Source organism: Ochotona princeps, chromosome 10 (genome assembly GCF_030435755.1).
Source record: "Ochotona princeps isolate mOchPri1 chromosome 10, mOchPri1.hap1, whole genome shotgun sequence".
In the NCBI taxonomy this organism is placed as follows: domain Eukaryota; kingdom Metazoa; phylum Chordata; class Mammalia; order Lagomorpha; family Ochotonidae; genus Ochotona; species Ochotona princeps.
Window position 1 is genome coordinate 78,181,103 of NC_080841.1, and position 21,721 is coordinate 78,202,823.

Genomic DNA, 21,721 nt, shown 5'->3' on the forward strand with positions numbered 1-21,721 from the left:
CTTGTGATTTTTCAATGGAGAGAAAATGATAACATAGTTTCTTTTAAATTTGCTTTTCTCACAGGAAGCCCGATGAAATACAATTTGAAAAGAAGCATGCCTCTAATGTCCCTGAGAACAATCTTGAGAGTGATGAAATTCTCAGTCAATTTGACAAGATCCAGATTTGTCAGCAGTCCTTAGAACACAATGGAAATGACAAAACTTTCAGTGGGAAAAAGATAATCTTTATGTGTGAGCAAATTTATTCCAAAGACCCATGTGATCAGCAACCTGTCAGTGTGGTAGAAGCAATTCATGTTGGCTACTATAAATCTTGCCTTACCACCAAACAGAGAACTGACACAGGAGAATATTTGTATGTGTCCAATGAATGTAAAGAAAACATGTACCAGAAGTCAAAGCTCATTAGAGATCAGATCATTCGAGGTGCAGAGAATCAGTATGAATGCAATGAGCACACAAAAGCCTTTCACCAGCAATTATCTCTCATTGGGCATCAGAGAATCCACACAAGGAAAAAATCTTATGAATGTAGGGAGTGTGTAAAAGAATTTCATTGTAAGTCAAGCCTAATGATACATGAGAGGGTCCACACAGGGGAGAAATTTTATGAATGCAGGGAGTGTGGAAAAGTTTTTTCTCGTAAGTCAAACATGAACAAACGTCACAGAATGCACACTGGGGAAATACGTTATGAATGTAGTGAGTGTGGAAAAGCTTATCTTCATAAGTCAAGCATAATCGTACATCAGAGAATCCACACTGGGGAGAAACCTTATGAATGTAGTGAGTGTGGAAAAGCTTTTATTCGTAAGTCACACCTCATTACTCATCAGAGAATACACAGAGGGGAAAAACCCTATCAATGTAGTGAGTGTAGAAAAGCTTTTATTTGTAAGCCACACCTCATTACTCATCAGAGAGTCCACACTGGAGAAAAACCTTATGAATGTAGGGAGTGCGGAAAAGCTTTTATTCATAAGTCAAGCATGATCACACATCAGAGTATACACACAGGTGAAAAACCTTTTGAATGTAGTGAGTGTGGAAAAGCTTTTCTTCATAAGTCAAACCTCATTACTCATCAGAGAATCCACACAGGTGAAAAACCTTATCAATGTAGTGAGTGTAGAAAAGCTTTTATTCGTAAGTCACACCTCATTACTCATCAGAGAGTCCACACTGGAGAAAAACCTTATGAATGTAGGGAGTGCGGAAAAGCTTTTATTCATAAGTCAAGCATGATCACACATCAGAGTATACACACAGGTGAAAAACCTTTTGAATGTAGTGAGTGTGGAAAAGCTTTTCTTCATAAGTCAAACCTCATTACTCATCAGAGAATTCACACAGGTGAAAAACCTTATGAATGTAGTGAGTGTAGAAAAGCTTTTATTCGTAAGTCACACCTCATTACTCATCAGAGAGTCCACACTGGGGAAAAACCTTATCAATGTAGTGAGTGTAGAAAAGCTTTTACTCGTAAGTCACACCTCATTACTCATCAGAGAGTCCACACTGGGGAAAAACCTTATGAATGTAGGGAGTGTGGAAAAGCTTTTATTCATAAGTCACTCTTCATTAGCCATCAGAGAATCCACACTGGGGAAAAACCTTATGAATGTAATGAGTGTAGAAAAGCTTTTATTCGTAAGTCACACCTCATTACTCATCAGAGAATACACACTGGGGAAAAACCTTATGAATGTATGAGTGTAGAAAAGCTTTTATTCGTAAGTCACAGCTCATTACTCATCAGAGAGTCCACACTGGGGAAAAACCTTATGAATGTAGGGAGTGTGGAAAAGCTTTTCTTCATAAGTCAAGCATGATCACACATCAGAGAATACACACAGGTGAAAAACCTTTTGAATGCAGGGAATGTGGAAAAGCTTTTCTTCATAAGTCAAGCATTAGATCACATCAGAGAATACACACAGGTGAAAAACCATTTGAATGCAGTGAGTGTGGAAAAGCTTTTATTCAGAAGTCAAACCTCATTACTCATCAGAGAACTCACACTGGAGAGAAACTGTATTAATGTAGTGAGTGTGGAAAAGCTTTTCTTCGTAAGTCAAGCATTAGATCACATCAGAGAATACACACTGGGGAAAAAAACTTTATGAATGTAGTGAGTGGAAAAGCCTTTATTCATAAGTCAAGCATAATTATACATCATAGAATCCACATAGGTGAAAAACCTTATCAATGTAATGAGTGTGGGAAAGGTTTTCCTTATAAGCCACACCTCATTAGACATCAGAGAAACCACACTGGGGGAAAAACTTATGAATGTAGTGAGTGTGGAAAAGCTTTTATTCGTAAGTCAAACCTCATTACTCATCAGAGAATACACACAGGTGAAAATCCTTATGAATATAGTGAGTGTGGAAAAGCTTTTCTTCATAAGTCAAGCATTAGATCACATCAGAGAATTCACACTGGGGAAAAACCTTTTGAATGTAGTGAGTGTGGAAAAGTCTTTCCTTGTAAGCCACACCTCATTAGACATCAGATAATCCATACTGGAGAAAAAAACATGAATGTAGTGAGTGTGGAAAAGGCTTTTCTAATATGGCACAACTCATTAGGCATCAGAGAGTCCACACAGGGGAGAAACCTTACAAATATTGTGTGGATCTTCAAGCCTTTACTTACCAGACAGTTTCATTCGACGCCAGAGTATCCATACAGGATAAGAACCGCATGAATATAATGAGTGGAAAATCCTGTTGCAAGCAGTCAAGTTTTGCTAAACATCTGAATTCACGTGGGAAAGCAGAAATGTGTAACATGTGTGTTAAAATTCATACACAAACCTTTTCAGCACAGTGGAAAGCATACATGCTTCAGTAAGTAGCATATTCACAGAAATGAGCAAACACACAGCAATGACTGATAAATCATTTTTCTGAAGTCAATTGTTAGCAGAGTCACAGACCTCAGAACTACAAAAGCATGTCAACCAAAAGACTAGGCACCATAAACCAAACTTCTTATGGTGTGTGGAACCTTGCAAAGTGAATGAAAAAACTACCATTAGCAAGAGTGCAAATACAAAACATTGTAAAAAGGCAATGGATGTAGAAATATACTTTGAAAGTCTCATCAAGTGTTAAAAAATAAACATGAGGAGCATCATTGTATTTCAGAAGAGAGGTTATTTGTTGCTAAAATAATTAAGATGCAATTTGTATGTGATCTCCCTTTGTTGTGAGGTAGTAAATGTGAATGCTGTTTTCAGATTGAATGCTGATAATAAATGCTCAGTATGTAATACTTGTTTCAAATTCCATCTTTGACATTTACTCATTTATCTTTTCCATAATCGCAAAATTTCTCATCCTATTACAGAATTATACTAGAACTGTAGATATTAAATTATGCACGTTGAATTTCTAATGATATGCACCCAGATTTGAAGGATGAATTTTTTCCAGAGGCAAGATTTTCTTGTTATATCAGGCCAAATGTAGATCCTATTTGGCCACTGTCTCTCCTTGAATAATAAGTATGGGAAATCGCTTCTGCATCTCTGCCAGCTTACCTCATATGGGACGCCATATGCACATGGCACATTGTGTCTCTCAGGCAAAGTCCTGGAAGTGGTCTCAGCTAACAGAGACTCCATCTTGGCCTGTTCACTGGGCATACATCCAAAGTAGTTGGCTGTATCCCAATTTTCTCTGTCCCTGCAAAGCTGTGCTAGAATTTCCCTGATAAGCAACTCTAAGTTGTTAAGTGCAACCCTCATCCTGTTTACCAGTCACACATAATGATCATGCCCAAAGATATAGATTTCAGCCCAGGTGCTAGCTTATCTTGGTCTGTCAGCAAATGGACTAAAATACTAAGCTTCCAACCCTGCTTACAGCAAGTAACTGGTGACTTGATTAGAGTGTCTAGAGAGATAAGCATGACTACTGACTAGTTACAATAACAGTGTAGCGTGGGAGTACTGTTGAGACCACCCTTCTGCCTTCCCCCTCCTCTGTATATATGCTTGTATGATCTTCTCAATAAATGGACATCCCTCACCAATTTGTCTCTACTGGTTCTGCAACCAACCTACACCATTGTCATGGCCCTCAGGAATCTTAGGGACTGCTGGTCAAAACACAGCCAAGACTCGAGAAGGCATATGTCAGAGACAAAAGAATTGTCTGACATCAGACTCTTGGAGTTCCTCTTTCAGGTGGAGTTTATGTGTCAGCTGCCACCACTACTGTTCAGATTCACACTGATTTCATGTATCATGGCTTCTCACAGTAAGTTTCTTGCCATTGTATGAGCTACTAGATGCTGGCCTGTGCCTAAAGTCTTTCAACTGTAAGAGTGAGCACCAGGACCAGCATTGTTACATAGTAGATAAGCTGTGCAAGATCCTAGCCAATCCACCATGGTTTTGCTCTTGTCTTCTGGTTTCACAGCAGCTCAGCTACTGCAATTGAGCCATTGAAGCATAGCAACCAGTGAATTGAAGATATTTCCCTACTTCTGTCTTTCTCACAGTGATTCTGCTTTTTAAAGAAAAAAAATACTTATGTGTGGGTTCCCTGACTAGTGTTGAGGGAAATGTGAAGCCCATTGACTTGCATCCCATGTGCGACAACCTGGAGCACTTCTACTACTTAATATTTAGAGTCAAGGCCCTATTAAGACCAACAATGATGAGCACTGAGGGTAAGAGATGCAATTTTTTTCTTTCTTTTTTTTTTTTTTGTTACTTACATTGTATTATGTGACATACTTTCATAGGTACTGGGATTCTCCCCACCCCTCGCCAAACCCTGCCCCCATGGTGGATTCCTCCACCTTGTTGCATAAACACAGTTCAAGTTCAGTTGAGATTCCCTCATTGCAAGCATATAACAAACATAGAGTCCAGCACCTAATTGTCCAGTCAAGTTCAATGGCTTCTTAGGTAGACTCTTGTTTGAAGACAGAGCCAGCAGAGTATCATCCTGATCAATTAAAAGCTCCAACATACCATCAACAAAATTTACATCATTATGGAATTAATTGACGTAGTAATGAGTAACCAATATCTTAAAATAAATGTGAGTTCTTAACCACATTCTGTGACCACCTCATTGCTTCCCCCAGGTGACAGAAAATGTCTTTCAATTCTGAGATTCCTTCTTCCACTTGCTTCATTCTATTTTGGATTCTCTCCACTGTACTTTTAATTTGCTCTACTGTGTTCTTAATTTCTGATATACCAGCCTTGATTTGCTTTATTGTTTCATTAAATTCTTTGAACTCTTGCATGAGCTTTTCATTGTTGATCAGAATCTTTAAAATGAGTCTTATGGATTCTGTGTGCCCCATTTTCTCAATGTTTTCCTCATCTAACGCTGAGGTTGGCATAGAGTTTTGCTCCCTGGCAGGGGAGTTTTCAGTAATATCCATTGTGCCTTTGTCTCTTCTTTCTCTCTTGGTCTTTGTACTTCTGGTTAGCAGAGTCTTCTCCCTGGAGTAGGTTTCTAAGCTGCATCACACACAGGTCTGCAATTTGATTTTATTTATTTCAGTTGGTGCACAACTCTTTGCTTGCAGCCAATTGTGACACTCCCTCCAGTGATTCCAGGTCTGGGTTCTTATGTTAGATTTCCACAAAGAACTCCCATAGCCTCAACTTCTGGCTGACCAATCTCCACCTTCTGTGATATTGTGCTGAGATTGCACCATTGTGTCTGCAACATTTCTCCCACTTTTTGTTGGAGCAGGTCCCAGGATTAGAGACACCAGATGTCCCATATTGCAAGGTGGTTGTTGGTGGTGCTGATCTTGCTGGAACCTGTTGGCTGTTAGGTCTGGGTGACACACGGACCTATTTGGACCTGTACGATGCCACAGTTGGGATTATTTTCCTGCGGGACCAGTGCAATCCACTGAAGTCAGTTAGTTCTCGTGAGCTCAGCACATGCGCAGTTCACTGTTGTCCCCTGCAGTCTTAAAGTGTTTGCCACGGTGTTCAAAATGGCGCCTGATGTACCACTACTAGAGTTCTTAATCTGCTGGCCAACAGGTCTGAGGGCTACCCAGACCTGTCTTGGGTGGAACCTGTAGAATGTCACGTTGATGCAATTCACTGAGTTAGAAATGAATTCACTCTGAGCTCAGTTTATGCTCAGTCCTTTCCCTTGCCTTTCCTCCTTATGCAAAACGGCACCCAATTCGGCTCTAGCAGTCTGACTGGGCTGTGAACTCCACCCTGTTCTTTCACTTCCCATTTGGGATCTGCTGCTCTGTGTCTGCTCCTGGTCAAATCAAGCAGACCAGTAGGATGGACGGTTCTTTGTCTGGGTTCATCTCCCAAGCTCCCAGTGCAAGTCCTTTCCCACCTGGTTGCTAGTGGAGTTCTGGCTGCTGGTGGAGTTCAGATCACCTGTTACCTGAAGCACCACACCATTGTGTCTGCTGCTTTCCTGTGTCTGTCAGTCTCCAGGTACCCCTCTGTTATTCTGTCATCTCTTATTTCCTGGAATGTGTCCTCTCTGCTTCATCCTGACTAAATATTTTTCCACCCATTTAAACGTTTCCTTACCCTATTCCGTCAGGCCCTGTGGTGATTCTTATGTGTCTCCTAGAGGTATACCACTTGTCCACCCTGATAGATCCTGAGTTTCCTGAGAACAACTGCACTATAAATATAGCCTTTGTATTCCAGTTAACTCATGATGTTTAACATAATTTGCAAAAGTTAAAAGAGTTTAAGAAAAAGTTTTTATCTGAATTGGTGGAGGTAGCCCAAAAGCCCAACCTTAAACAAAATAGGAATAATGAATTTTGGAGAAGGAACTATTGTTCATTCTTTCCTTGTGAGGCTGGAGTGTACATTGAATCTCTGCCATCTGAGCCAATACATGATTGCCAAGACAGCCTAAATTCTCCTGCGAACGTGAGGGCCAACTTGATGGACATTCCATGGCCTGACCTGGATAAAATCCTGTTTACAGATGGACGCAGTTACATCATCGACAGGATCAGGTATGTGGTGTAGTGCTCATCTTACATGATCAAATCCTATGGGCCCAAGCACTACAACATGAAACAGTTGTCCAGAAGGATGAATTAGTCGCAGTGACCCAGGCCCTGAGATGGGCCAAAGAAAAACTGTAATCATCTATATGGACTGCAGATATGCCTTTGCCATTACCCATATCCATGGGGCCCTTTATCTAGAAATGAAACTTACTAAGCAATGAAAGAAGTTGCATAAAAACCAGTGGGATCCCCTTCAGATGCTCCTATTCCTATAGGAATGAACACTGCCACAGACTCCTCAGTATTTGAGTGAACAAATGGATCTCAGATAAACTCATAGGACAGAGACTGACTCAAAAGGATGAAGACACATATGTAAGAAAAATTATATTGCTGGAAACATTGGAAACATTGTAGTTTGTACAGAGTCACCATCACATCACTGGACTAAATTAAAAAAAAAAAAAAAAGCTGAACAGGTCTCTCCTCGATATTACATCTTAATGCAGATAAACCCAGGACCTCGAGGTGAGTCAACTCCAGGAACTGGACTATGAGGAAGCCCTCAGGAAAAATATTGAGAGATTAATTTCACTGAGATTCTACTGGGGAAACATGATGCCAGTACCTCATTGAGCTAAGACACCTTCTCTTGCTAGGTAGAGTCATTCACCAGCAACACAGAAACAGCTCAGGTAGTAGCCAAGATGTTAGTCTCTGAAACTGTCCTCCAATTTGGGGTTCAACAGTGGCCTGATAGTCATCCTTCAAATCACACAATGGTTAGTAAAGATCTAAAATATTGAGTGGAAGTTAAACTGTATATACAGGACATGGAGTTCAGACCACGAAGGATAGTGCATGTGGTGAGCTGTCCCCAGGCCTGCCTGGGCTCCAGGGGCTGCTCCTTTCAGGGTGAGTATAATAAGGGAGGTTGTCTTGGGGACCCAGCCATGCACAGGGCCCAACCACCTACATCACTGGGCAAGGGGTCGATTGGGGAGGGGTGGTACCGAGGGCCTAGGAGTTGAAAATTCAGGCAGACTGCTTGCAGCTGGGCTTCTCAGGCCAGGGCGTCTTCATGCTCAGGTCCATGACTCCAGCTTGTGGGCTGGAATGCAGGCTGCATTCTGATCAGGATACAGTTGTAGTCTCACTTGGCACAAGTGTGGACTAGGACTGGACACACCAAGACAGGCCAGACTTCAACACTTTGTGGTGTCCTGGAGGGCCAGGGTAGATATGGGACAGGCTAGACTAGGCCTCAGCCCCTACGGAGCCATGTGTCAGCTGTATGTGGGTATGGACAAGCCGTGGCTGGGCTGAAACATCCAACAGTAAGAAGGGTTGAAGGCCAGTCAGGAAAAGCCACTGTTCTCGCTAGGACAGGAGGTGAACTGAGTAGTGCTGGCTCATGGACCCACTGGTACAGGCAAAATCTGGCACTGGGAGAGGTTCTGATGGAGGAGCCTGGGCAACTCCTCTGGCAAGACACAAACCCTGCAGGTAAGCGCAAGAAACATGATAGGAAACAAACCCAGAACAGGCCATGGAAAGTTTCCCACTGGCATGCATTATGCATGGGTTGAGGGCAGACCAGACTGAATCAGTTCACATCATCCACTGGCAAATCTGAGCACCAGAACCTTTTTACCCTAATTAACTCTGTAAAGGTTGTCAAAAATATAATAAAAAATGAAAAAAGAACAAAAAGGATAAACATATCCTTAAAGGAAATTTTAATTAAAGTTAGAGACTGGCAAAACTAGATAACCTGCCTTCCCATTGCTCTCCTGTGAGCCCATGGCATCTCTAATGTACCAGACTTGACTCTGCATGATATCATGTCTAGGAGGCAACCACCTACAGTCCCCAAGCAGAGGACTGAGTTAAATAATGATCCCCTCCTTAAGTCATTACAAACTCTATAGGTTGTCCTTCAGCAGATTCATGGCCTGGTAAAGGCGGCATGTCCAGGAACAATAAGGTCAGTAACTCACTCCAATTCCTGTGAACTCCAGCCTATGGACTTGGTGTGGATTAAGAAACATCAGCCTGTCACCCTTGAGCGACACTAGACTAGAGCCTTTCCTGTAATTCTGACTTATGCTCCAACTGTAATAAAATTTGCAGGAAAATGTCACTGGATCCACCACATATAGACACCAATGCTGGAAAAATGGATTGTAAAGACCAGGGAAGACTTGTGAAGAGAAGGCTTTTTTGGGCCTGGTGTGGTGGCTTAGCAGCTAAAGTCCTCACTTTGAATGTACCGGGATCCCATATGGGCGCCGCTTCTAATCCCAGCAACTATGTCTGTTTACCTTCTCCTCAAAAAGTTTTGCTGCTTAGCAAAGTAGTCAAGGGTGTAATTCTTGCGGAGAGACTCAGTCTGGATGCAGCATATAAGCCTATAACGTATAACTCAGGTAACACAAGAATATTGAGAATGTTTCCCCTGGGATCAGACACAGAATGGGTTGCATCTCCTCACAACCACACTCCATGTTATAGTGGAAATGTGGACATGGAGACAATCAACAAACAGAAAACACAAGGCCTGAGACTCCACCTTGAAGCAGCACTAGAGAAATCAATCAACAAGGCAAAAAGTATCCTACAAAATTGAAGCTGATCTTCCACAAATTGACAATTGGGACAAATCCAACACATGGAAAGCAACAGTCTAAGACTCTTCTTGAAGCAAAAACAAATAAATAAATAACTTCTTCAATCCATTTCCACAACCATACCAAAAATACACTGAATTGAATGAAAATTTTAAATCTTAACTTTGTTAATCTCATACAGATTGTCACAAGTAAGCCTACAACATATAGCACAAGAAACATAACATTATTGAAAATGTTTTCTTTGTGATTCTATGCAAATAAGCTTGCCTCTTCTACTAAACAGGCTACAGCTACTAAGTAACTATTTTCTCCAAGGTCCCCAAGGCTGAGTTTGTACATTTGGCTGCATGAATTTTGGTAGGGGGAGTTACCGGTATTAAGCTCATTATTTAAGAAACAGGTAAGTCATCCTTCAAGGTCCCCTAGAGTGAGCTTGGATTCCTTGCCCCAGCTGCCAAAGCCCCTGGGCATGGGCTTGTTCAGCACTTACATTGTGGATATGTTGGGGTAGTTGCTCTACGTTGCTGTGGGTGAGCAAAGACTATAGAATATGGTGGTTCAGGGTTGACACATGGCCAACAGTCCCAGGTATCACTGGATTTTGTTGCATTAAGAAAAAGAAAAATTGAGTCTAACACATTTAAGAGAGATCTCTGTGGGTAATTGACTTACATTCTGAGGGGTGGCCTGTTGCTCTTAGTGCTGTAATTTGCCCTGTGGAAGAGGTAACTGAAGCCTGTGTAATCTGTCTACTGGGGACAATTGAGTTGATTGGCATTTTATGGCAGCAACATTGTATGGTAAATATTGCCTCTGGGTCCCAACAATAATAAGTAGTCATGGTCCCCATGTACATCTTGTGTTTCAGATGAAATCTTGTAGTTTTTAACCTGAATAGCTATAGGGTTACTTTACCTACTTTACAAGTTCCCAGAGTTGTTTCTCTTTGGAGGCAATATAACTGGGATTTGGGGCTGCCTGGAGGCTATTGCTTTACAGCCCCAAGCACAGCAGTAATAGCCCTCAGTACCTCCATAGTGTGCATTTTCATTATCAGGGCATACTTAAAACTGGGCATTAAAAAAGTTTCTTGCCTTGCCTCCCACACCCATAGATTATTTGTGGACTATCGCAGTATCTTCCAAATAGTCGACAGAGAACAGACCGATATATAGGGGCCCCATAGGTGGATACTTGTTTAACTGCAGTCCCATCCTCTGTTTTTCTTAACTCCCAAGTAAAGTTAATCAATTGATATAGGGAATGTGATACAGCCCCATCCATCCTATTTTTATTTAAGATCAACATCAATATTACAAACATAGGTGCTAAGAGTTTCTTTGGTAAGTCTTATCTTCAGTGGTTACCAAGAGTGTCTGATGATTCTCCATTTCTTATCTGATGTGTGAGGACCTGTGACCACTGTCAGTTGCTCTACTGGGCTGGTGTCGTGTGGGTTGGTGGCCATTTCAGGCTGCTCCCTGGGGCTGGTGTCCTTTTCAACCTGGGAGTGGTGAATCCACACATTGGTCCTGTCTACCTTAATGGCTGTTGGAGTGGTTAGGATTATAGTGCATGGTCCTTTCCAGAGTGGTTGCAGGGCTTCAATTTGATGTCTCTTGATCCAAACATGGTCACCTCATCAGAAACAAGGTTGTTAGACTGGGTGGCCAGAAAGCTGCCTCCACGTCAGACATCAGGTCCTTTTGGATTTTCTGGAAATTCAAAGGATTTTCTGCAAGGAACTTAAAAGCCAATAATGGGGCCTAGCATGATAGCACTGTGGTTAAAGTCCTCGCTTTTCATGTCCTGGGATACCATATGGGCACTGGATCTAATTCCAGTGGCCCCACTTTCCATCCAGCTCCCAGGCTGTGTCCTGGGAAAGCAGTTGAGGACAGCCCAAAGCCTTGAGACCTAGCAGCTGCATGGGAGACCCCTAAGAGCACCTGGCTCCTGGCTTCGGATTAGCTCAGCTCCAGGTGTTGCGGCCACTTGGGGAGTGAAACATTGGGTGCAAGATCTTTCTCTACTTCTCTCTGTATATCTTCTTTTCAAACAAGAAAAATCTTAAAAAATAAAGTGACCATGACTGACAATTTGCGGGGTTTCTTCTCTTATCTCGGGCAAAATGGTTGGGGGGTCTCTCAAACATGGTCTCAAAAGAGTGAACACCTTAATGCTGGGGGTACCTCTTGTTCTAAATAGCATGCCCACACAATTTTTGCGAGTCTCTAGGAATAGTTTTACCAAGGTCTCCCTTAGGGTCCAATTTACTCTCTACCTCGTCATAGCTTTGGGGTCTATAGGCACAATGTAATTTCCCATTTATCCCACACATTGGGATATTCCTAGTGACACCAGGGCAATAACGTCAGGGCCATGAACTGAGCCTATATGCAAAGGCAGCCCACGTCTAGGAATAATCTCATGTAATAGTTTTTCAGCAGTCATGGTTGCAATTTCAGTCTCAGTAGGGAAAATGTCTGCCCATCCTGAGAATGCATCTATCAACACAGTAAGTATTTATATCTATATTTTCTTGGCTTAATTTCAGTGAAATCAACTTCCCAAAACCTGCCTGGCTCTGTTCCCCTATGTCTGATTGCAGTTTGTTGCTGGCCGTGGCCCTAGGTTAACCTGGGAACAATTCACACAATGTTCTACTACTCCTTCTACCAATGCATTTAGTCCTTGTACCCTAAATTCTTTTCTGAGGAGCTCAGCAAGCCTGTTTTTCTAAATGTGTGCTTTGATGGAGTTGGTGGGCCAGATGTTGCCCCAGGGCTTTTGGAAAAACCATTCCGCCGTCCATGTCTTGGTACCAGTTCTGTTCTTGCTGCCTGGTTCCCCACCCCCCCAGACCCCTCCCACCCCGTTTCCAGTGTCTATTCCAAAGCTTTGGAAGAATATGGATCTGAGGGAAGAATTGAGTTAGTAAATAGAGGTAGTATGGCAGTTGCCCTCGTGACCGCTTCTCGGTAGCCGTGTCATCAAAGCGGTTTCCCTTTTTGGTGTCCAGTACAGTATTATCACGACTGTGTTAGGAACAAAATAGCAGTTAATAGGTCGTGAGAATTTCGTCTTTGTTTGCCTTGGCTGTAAGGAGGCCTAATTCACAGCAGAGGGCGCCATATACAGGAGCTGTAGCAAAGGCATATAGGCTGTCAGTGTGGATATTAACAGTCTTATTAGTGCACATTTTGGGAGCCTGGATGACGACAATAAGTTCATGTTTTTGAGCTGAGGTCCTTGGTGGCAAGGCAGTCTGCCATTAGACTTCAGTGGGTGAAGGCACTGCTGCCTCAACCACACATATTACATCCTGATTAAACCTGCTGCCGTCACTAAATGAAATGAAATCCAGCCAGAACCATGAGATGTCATTGAGGTCTGGTCAAAGGTCAGAGAGGAGCGTATCATCTCCTGGCAGGGATAGAGCAGTTGAGTAACTGAAGAGCCAGAAAGGTGGCTGGGTTAAGGGCAGAAGTGGTCAAGAAGTTAATGCGGGCTTGATCAAGGAGCAAAGCTTGATAGTGAGTTATGTTGGAATTGGAAAGCCAGCGATTGGGAGGGGGGGCTATGAGGAGCAGCTTGACTTTATGTGGGCCTATGAGACGGAGGTTTTGTCCCAGGTTTAGTTTATCCAAGACTTTTACAAGGAGGGCTATGGCGGCTATCTGGCATAGAAAGGCAGGCCACCTGGCCACTACAGATTCCAGTTTTTTCGACAGATTGGCCACAGGGTACCACCAGGGTTCTAACATTTTGGTAAGTACCCCCCCCCTCCCAAGCAATTCCCTTTTGTTCATCCACAAACAGATGGAAAGAATATCTGTTGTTTATTGGTGGGCTCAGGGATGATGATGATGATGGCTGCATTGGGTGCCCAAATAATGGTGGCCCCTGAAGTAGATACCCTAAGAATGTTACTTGGGTTGGGTACAACTGGGCCTTTTTGGCTGAGACCAAGTATTGAAGAGTCTGTAGGTGGCCCAGTAAGTCCTTGGTGGCTTCAAGACAGTCTGCATGAGAAGCAGCTGCAAGGAGGAGATTATCAATATACTGTAAAAGGGTTACTTGGGGTGTTGATAGCAGTGGGCAACAAGGTCCCAATGAAAGTGTCCATCAAAGAGCATGGATGAATTTTTGAATCCTTGTGGAAGCTGAGTCCAAGTGAGCTGTCCAGTCTAACCATTCTCTGGGTCTTCTCACTTGAAAGTGAAAAGTGGCTGCTTCTGGGTTGCCAGAGGGATGGTGAAGAAGGCATCCGTCAGCACCTGTTGGAGGGAGTGGGATGCTGGATGAGCCAGCCCTGTTTTTGTGCTGTGGACAGGATGAGGGTGGGGAGAGGCTTGCTGCTTGCATGTGTCAGTTTGATGGAATGGAAGCCAATCCTTCTGAGAACCCTGGAGTATTAGATAGGTGGGTTGGGGACAGGGGAGGCATTGCCTGGGCCCATCTGATCTGGCAGCGCCAAGGGTGGTCAGCAGGTTGCGAATGCTGTGTGGCGTATTACTCTGGCTGAGCTGGTCTGTCCTTGGAGCACCAGGTAGAGTGCCTAGAATAGCCTGAGGGGGACATGGAAAGAGGATTTTAAGTGCAGGTATTGCCAGCTGAGAAAACCTGTGCCAGCTGCAGCAATCAAGACTAGAATGCTAGAGACTCTGTGGGCCCAGGAAGAGTGAGCCGAGTCCTGAGGCACAAGATGGAGGGTGGGGCCGCAGGGTCCTTTCCAGAGCCAGCCTAGACCTGAGGTCACAAGCAGGGCTGCAGGTGGAGGGGAGTGCTTTGAATGCATGGGTGGTCTGCAGAGCTGTTCTAGGCTTAAGCAGCAGCCTTGCCTGACGGCCCACATGGTAATGGGTTGTGGATGCTGATCCACCAGGTCTGGCCCAGTAACCACCAGCAGCAGGAACTCTGGGGATACGATGCAGTGAGCACTGCTGGATCTGGTGTCGTCCTTAAGTGATGGGACTGTGGGGCAAGCATGCTTAATAAAAGAGGAGGCTGGCAGCCTTGCCTGACTGGTCTGGAGCAATGGAGCAAGCAAGGGTGTTTGTGGACATGAGGGTGCTGGAGTAGTGTGTGAGGAGTCAGACTGGATAGCAGGCAGTTAGGGTCTTATGGCCCTGGAAAATATAAGCCTTAAAAAGCATAAACAGGGCTTTCCCCTATTTGCATACCTTTCCTAGTGCAGGGTCTCCCTCTGTGGAGGGAGCAAAGGGACAGAATCAACATATCAACCCTCATCTATTAGAGCTGTTGCCATATCAAAAGCAATGGGATATGGATCACACAAATCTCATCTCTGAGTTACTCCAAAAGGAATGGCACTTTAGCTTTCAGTTTAGCTTCAGGATGGTATTGCAGGGTGCAAGCAAGCTTACATTACAAAAGTCTAGGATATGGGAGAATCAAGAAGGTGGAATAGGATAAGGACACATTTAAATGGATGGAGAAACATTTAATCAGGATGAAGCAGAGAGGACACATTCCAGGAAATAGGAGAGGACAGAATAACAGCGGAGGGGTACCTGGAGACTGACAGACACAGGAAAGCAGCAGACACAATGGTGTTGTATTGCAGTGACTGATACTCCAGCAGCATTCAGCTAAGAGGTGATCTGAACTCCACCAGCAGCCAGAACTCCACTAGCAACCAGGTGGGAAAGGACTTGGACTGGGAGCTTGGGAGGTGAACCCAGACAAAGAACTGTCTGTCCTGCTGGTCCATTTGATTTGACCAGGAGCAGAGACAGAGCAGCAGAACCCAGAGGGTAGTGTGAGAACAGGGTGGATTTCACAGCCCAGTCAGACTGCTAGAGCTGAATTGGGTGCCATTTTGCATAAGGAGGAAAGGCAAGGGAAAGGACTGAGCATAAACTGAGCTCAGAGTGAACACATTTCTGACTCAGTGAACTGCATCAACATGACATTCTACAGGTTCCACCCAAGACAGGTCTGGGTAGCCTTCAGACCTGTTGGCCAGCGGATTAAGAACTCTAGTAGTAGTACATCAGGCGCCATTTTGTACACCGTGGCAAACATTTTAGGATTGAAGGGACAACAGTGAACTGCGCATGTGCTGAGCTCACCAGAACTCATTATGTTCCATGGATTGCACTGGTCCCGCAGGAAAATAATCCCAACTGTGGCATCACATGGGTCCAAGTAGGTCTGTATGGCACCCAGACCTAACAGCCAACAGGTTCCAGCAAGATCAGCACCACCAACAACCACCTTGCAATATGGGACACCTGGTGTCTCTAATCCTGGGACCTGCTCCAACAAAAAGTGGGAGAAAGGTTGCAGACACAACGGTGCAACCTCAGCGCAATATCACAGAAGGTGGAGATTGGTCAGCCAGAAGTTGGGGCTACGGGAGCTCTTTGTGGAAATCTAACATAAGAACCCAGACCTGGAATCACTGGAGGGAGTGTCACAATTGGCTGCAAGCAAAGAGTTGTGCACCAACTGAAATAAATAAAATCAAATTGCAGACCTGTGTGTGATGCAGCTTAGAAACCTACTCCAGGGAGAAGACTCTGCTAACCAGAAGTACAAAGACCAAGAGAGAAAGAAGAGACAAAAGCACAATGAATATTACTGAAAACTCCCCTGCCAGGGAGCAAAACTCTATGCCAACCTCAGCGTTAGATGAGGAAGACATTGAGAAAATGGGGCACACAGAATTCAGAAAACTCATTTTAAAGCTTCTGATCAACATTGAGAAACAGATACAAGTGCTCAAAAAATTTAAGGAATATTTTACACAAGCAACAGCAGCAATAAAGCAAATCAAGGCTGATATATCAGAAATTAAAAACACAATAGAGCAAATTAAATGTACAGTAGAGAGTCTCCAAAATAGAATGAAGCAAGTGGAAGAAAGAATCTCAGAATTGAAAGACATTTCCTGTCACCTGGGGGAAGCAAACAAAAAGCTGGAAGCAGAGCTGGATCAGGCCAAAAAAGTTTTCAAGAATTGAAACACACTATTAAGGGGCCAAATATAAGAGTTATGGTAGTCCCAGAAGGTACAGAAAGAGAAACTGCTTTTACAAATATGTTTAATGAAATAATAAAGAAAATTTCCCTAATGTAAGAAAGAAGTGGGAAACAAGATCCAGGAGGGGCACAGAACTCTCAACAGGCTTGGACAAAAGAGATCTTCACCAAGACACATGATCATCAAGCTCTCTTCAAATGAACATAAGGAAAAGATCCTTCAATGTGCACATGAAAAAATCAGTTGACATATAAAGGAATGCCAATTAAGCTCACAGAAGATCTCTCACAGGAAACTGTATAGGCAAAAAGAGAATGGAGTATCATATTCCAGATTCTAAAAGAAAAAAATTGTCGGCCTGGGATAACATATTCTTTTGTCTTTGGAAATGAAATAAAATTCTTCCACAATAAAGAAACGCTAAAAGAATTTGCCTCTTTCAAACCTGCCCTACAAATGACACTTCAAGATGCTCTTTTGACAGAGAAGAGGAATAGCACCAAACAAAACCGAAGGCAAATGGGAAGAACATCCCGGGAAAATGACAACAGAAGTCTAAACCAATGAACAACCAACCCATTCCTAAAATGACAGGACCAAAGTACCACCAGCACATATTAACCCTGAATGTAAATGTCTTACACTCAATCAAATGTCATAGATTAGTAAACTGGATTAAAAAAACAAAACTCATCTATTTGTTGTCTAGAAAAGACACATTTCACCAAGAAAAATCAACAGAAACTGTATCACCTGGGTTTTGATGTTTTCTGTTTATTTCATCTCTTGAAAGCACTTTTTTCTGATTAAATTCTTCAATGACTCATAGATCATAGAGTAGCATCATTTTCTTCAAGAAAGTTCTTGATTTTCATTTCTTCAGCTACATGTTAGTCATTTAGTAGCATGTTATTTAACTTCTTGGTGTTGTTAATTTCTTTTTTTTTCCTGATGCTGATTTTGTTTTGTGGTTTTTCATTTAAGGGAATGTACAGTAGTTGTGTTATGGAGACTGTCATATCTAGTAACATGTCATTTACCATCATGACATTGTAAATTACTACTTTTCTTCCTATTGCTGATTTTGTATTATGACTTTTCATTTGAGGGGATGTACAGTAACTGTGAAATGGAGACTAACATATACAGAAGTGAGGATACAATGTAGTATGCATCTCTACTTCCAGACAAAGAAGGACTTACAATGAAACTGCTTACTCTATTTTGACAATAGGATGCTGGACTCTCTGCCATTATCCATGCCCGCAATGATGGATATATGACTGTCTATGAAAAACTATACTTTAGTAATCACATAGAGAAACTAGGTGGGGGTGTGAACTGAGGCTTGGATAAGAGAAATTCCAGGAGCCTATGGAATTGTATAATAAATAAATAAACAAATAAATAAATCCTGTTTTAAAAAAGAACAGTCTTTTTAAGGAATCTATTAACCACTCTTGGTGATAACAGGGCCCACTAGAAATTGACAAATGACAAGTTTATGTGACAACCCAGTCTGAATGGAAACCCTGAGATGAAGAAATGATCATTACCCAGAAGTCTGTCTGTTAATCTGAAGACCTATGTCCCAGCTTCACCAGCAATATAAGTTATCCTAAGAGACATACAACAAGTAGCATGGATACACTTCAAAAGTCTGCAAGCATTCATATATCCCTGCCTTCTCTGTCTACATTCCATTGCTGCTAGGCCTCACCTCTCCTGGAACTCTTGAAAGTGCACAAGTGAGCAATACAAAGCACCTTAGAATTAACATCTTTACAGTCTTGCTCAAGGAGTGAGCAGAGTGTGCGGAATGCAGACACACAAGGGCTATGCTCAGGGGCTACCTATCTTCAGAGTCTGTCTGTAGGAAGCCAAAAAGCAAGCAGGTACTGGGGAGTCCAAGAGTCAGATTGCCAGAGTAATGGGTGTGTTGTGCCAGATTTTTGAGATCCCCAGAAAATCATCGAGTCTGAAGTCAGTAAAAAGTCATAAAGGTGGTTTATTCAGTTTAACCTAGGTCTGCCAGCCACTTTCCCCAGCCAAGGTTGCTGTAGGAACAGCAGGACAGAAAAAGCAAAACAAGGGCAAAGGAAAAACATCATAGTGTTCTTATACATTTCAGGACAATTCCACATAATTATGCAGTCATGATTGGTCAGTTTTAGCTGTTAACTTTCAAAATGAGCAAGTTGGCAGGCTTGTATTGGTAAGTTGCAATCAAGCAACTTTCAAAAGGTATAAATTGATGGGCTATAGGGCAATGACTCTTATCAAACACCGGGGACTTCCTTCCTGAGAAGTGGTCTACCTACGTGACCTGCCAGGTGTCCTGCCGGGTGGGTGTCACATAGACTGTCAGGACAGGAGTTCACACAACTCCCAGCCAAGCAATTAAGGCAGAATCACAAAAGCAGAAAGCATCTAGATTCCTCAGAAACATGTGACCAAGAGAGCAAGACTCTCCCTATCATGGGCCTGTATGAGGGCTGCGAGGGGAGTGGTTACAAAAAAAATGCAATACCACCCCCTCCCAGTTCCAGCTGATGATAGCTAAGTGTCACAGGTGGGCAGAAGGGAAAGCCTAGATGGTGTGGGGGTGTGGCTTCCAAGCTGGTGACCCTGAACTGGCTGCCTACTCCAGAACATTGGGAGAAGGAAGCCACAAGTCTCACCCTTTTTTCTGGGTGAGGTGATAGACATTATTGCCCATTGTGAATAAGTTTCTTTCAATTTGCCCTTGGGGTGACTCATGTGAACACCTCCCCAAAATGGTGCATAAAAACTCAAACCAACGTTAATATTTTTTGGTGCCTGGATTCTCATCCCTTCTTCAATGAGGAAGAGCCGACATAAAGTATGGAAAAGGAGGCCAGAACTTTGGTCGCATGTCAGGTAGTTGGGATTCAGGATCCAATTAGTGAGTATCAAGTCATGAAGAAAATTGGCCTCACTAACAAAGATCAGAGGAAACTGAAAGTGAAAGGTTGAAAAAAGACATTCCAGGGCCCGGCGGCATAGCCTAACGGCTAAAGTCCTCGCCTTGAACGCCCCGGGGTCCCATATGGGCACCAGTTCTAGTCCCGGCAGCTCTACTTCCCATCCAGCTCCCTGCTTGTGGCCTGGGAAAGCAGTCGAGGATGGCCCAATGCTTTGGGACCCTGCACCCACGTGGGGGACCTGGAAGAGGTTCCTGGTTCCCGGCATCGGATCGGCACATACTGGCCCATTACGGCTCACTTGGGGAGTGAAATATTGGATGGAAGATCTTCCTCTCTGTCTCTCTTTCTCTCTGTATATCCAGCTTTCCAATAATAATAAATTAAAAAAAAAGATATTCCAAACAAATGGTAAGGAAAAATTTGCAGGGGTAGCCATTCTTGTAACAGATGATACAGACATCAATGTGAAAAACATTAAAAGAGACAAAATAGGATACCATATAATGGTCAAAGGATCCATTCACCAAGAAGAGGTCACCGTAATAAATGTATATGCATCAAATGCCAAGACATCTGACTGTGTCACCATAATAAGTGTATATGCGCCAAATGCCAAGACATCTGGCTGTGTGAAACAAACAGTAATGGACATAAAGGGAGAAATAGATTCCAATATAATCATAGAGGGTGCCCATAATACCACATTAATATCAATGGGCCGATTAAAAAAGCAAAAACTCAGCAAAGAATACACACAACTCACACAAACTTTAGAACAAATGGACTTAGTTGATATCTATTGAGCCTTTAGTTATATACAAGAGAATATACATTTTTTGTCAGTGCATGGAACCTTCTCTAGAATTGACCATATTATAGGCCACAAAACAAGCATCACCAAATTTTTAAAAATCAACAATTTACTTTTAACATATTGGTTACTCATTACTATGTCAATTAATTCCATAATGATGTAAATTTTTGCTGATGGTATGTTGGAGCTTTCAATTGACTGGGATGATACTCTGCTGGCTCTGTCATCAGACCAGAGAGGGTATACCTAAGAAGCCGTTGAACTTGATGGGACAATAAGATGCTGGACTCTATGTTTGGTATACGCTTGCAATGGGGAAATCTCAACTGAACTTGAGCTGTGGTTATGCAACAAGGTGGAGGAATCCACCATGGTGGGAGGGTTTGGGGAGGGGTGGGGAGAACCCAAGTATCTATGTAACTGTGTCACATAATACAATGTAATTACTGAAGTTAAATAATAAATAATTTAAAAAAATCAACAATATACCATGCATATTTTCAGACCATCGTAGAGTGAGGCAAGAGACGAAGAAGCCAAAAAGCTTAGGAAAACTTGCAAACACATGGAGACTGAATAATGTTACTAAATGAGCAATGGGTTAGAGAGCAAATCAAAGGGGAAATTAAAAAAAAAAAAGCTTGAAACAAGTGAAGGCATCAACACAACATATCAAAACGTATGGGACACAATCAAAGCAATGGAAAGAACAATGTTCATCTCAATGCTTGTGTTAAGAAACTAGAAAAGCATCAAGTAAATCAATCTTATGAAAAACCCAACGCCAGCATCATACTGAATGGAGAAAAGCTGGAACCCTTCCCACTGAGATCTGGAACAAGACAGGGATGTCCACTTTCTCCACTACTATTCAACATAGTCCTAGAGGTACTCGCTGAGGCCATAAGACAAGAAAAAGAAATCAGAGGAATCCAAATGGGAAACGAAGAAGTCAAGCTCTCACTATACGCAGATGATATGATTCTTTATGTAGAAGAGCCAAGAGACTCAATACAGAGACTGCTAGAACTTGTACGAGAGTTTGGTAGAGTGGCAGGGTACAAAATTAATGAACAAAAATCAACAGCCATAGTGTATGCGAACAGCCCCAAGATGGAAAAAGACTTAACCAGCAAGATACCATTCAAAATAACAGAGAAAAGTATGAAATATCTGGGAATAAATCTAACCAAAAATGTAGAAGACTTATTTGAAGAAAACTACAAACTGCTTAAAAAAGAAATAGAACAAGACCTCAAAAGATGGAGTAACATCCCATGCTCCTGGATAGGTAAAATCAATATCATTAAAATGTCTATAC

At 42.6% G+C, this 21,721-nt stretch overlaps 1 protein-coding gene across 1 annotated transcript in view; it reads left to right on the forward strand.

Annotated features, from left to right (window-relative positions):
* Nucleotides 1-494: 494 nt before the first annotated feature.
* Nucleotides 495-21,721, forward strand: part of LOC131481340 (zinc finger protein 345-like) — a gene marked incomplete at its 5' end in the record, with an annotated part of 53,223 nt that continues 31,996 nt past the window's right edge. The window contains 3 exon segments of the mRNA XM_058669758.1: nt 495-1,710; nt 1,713-2,072; nt 2,148-2,492. Of these exon segments, the coding sequence (XP_058525741.1) occupies nt 495-1,710; nt 1,713-2,072; nt 2,148-2,492 (1,921 nt within the window).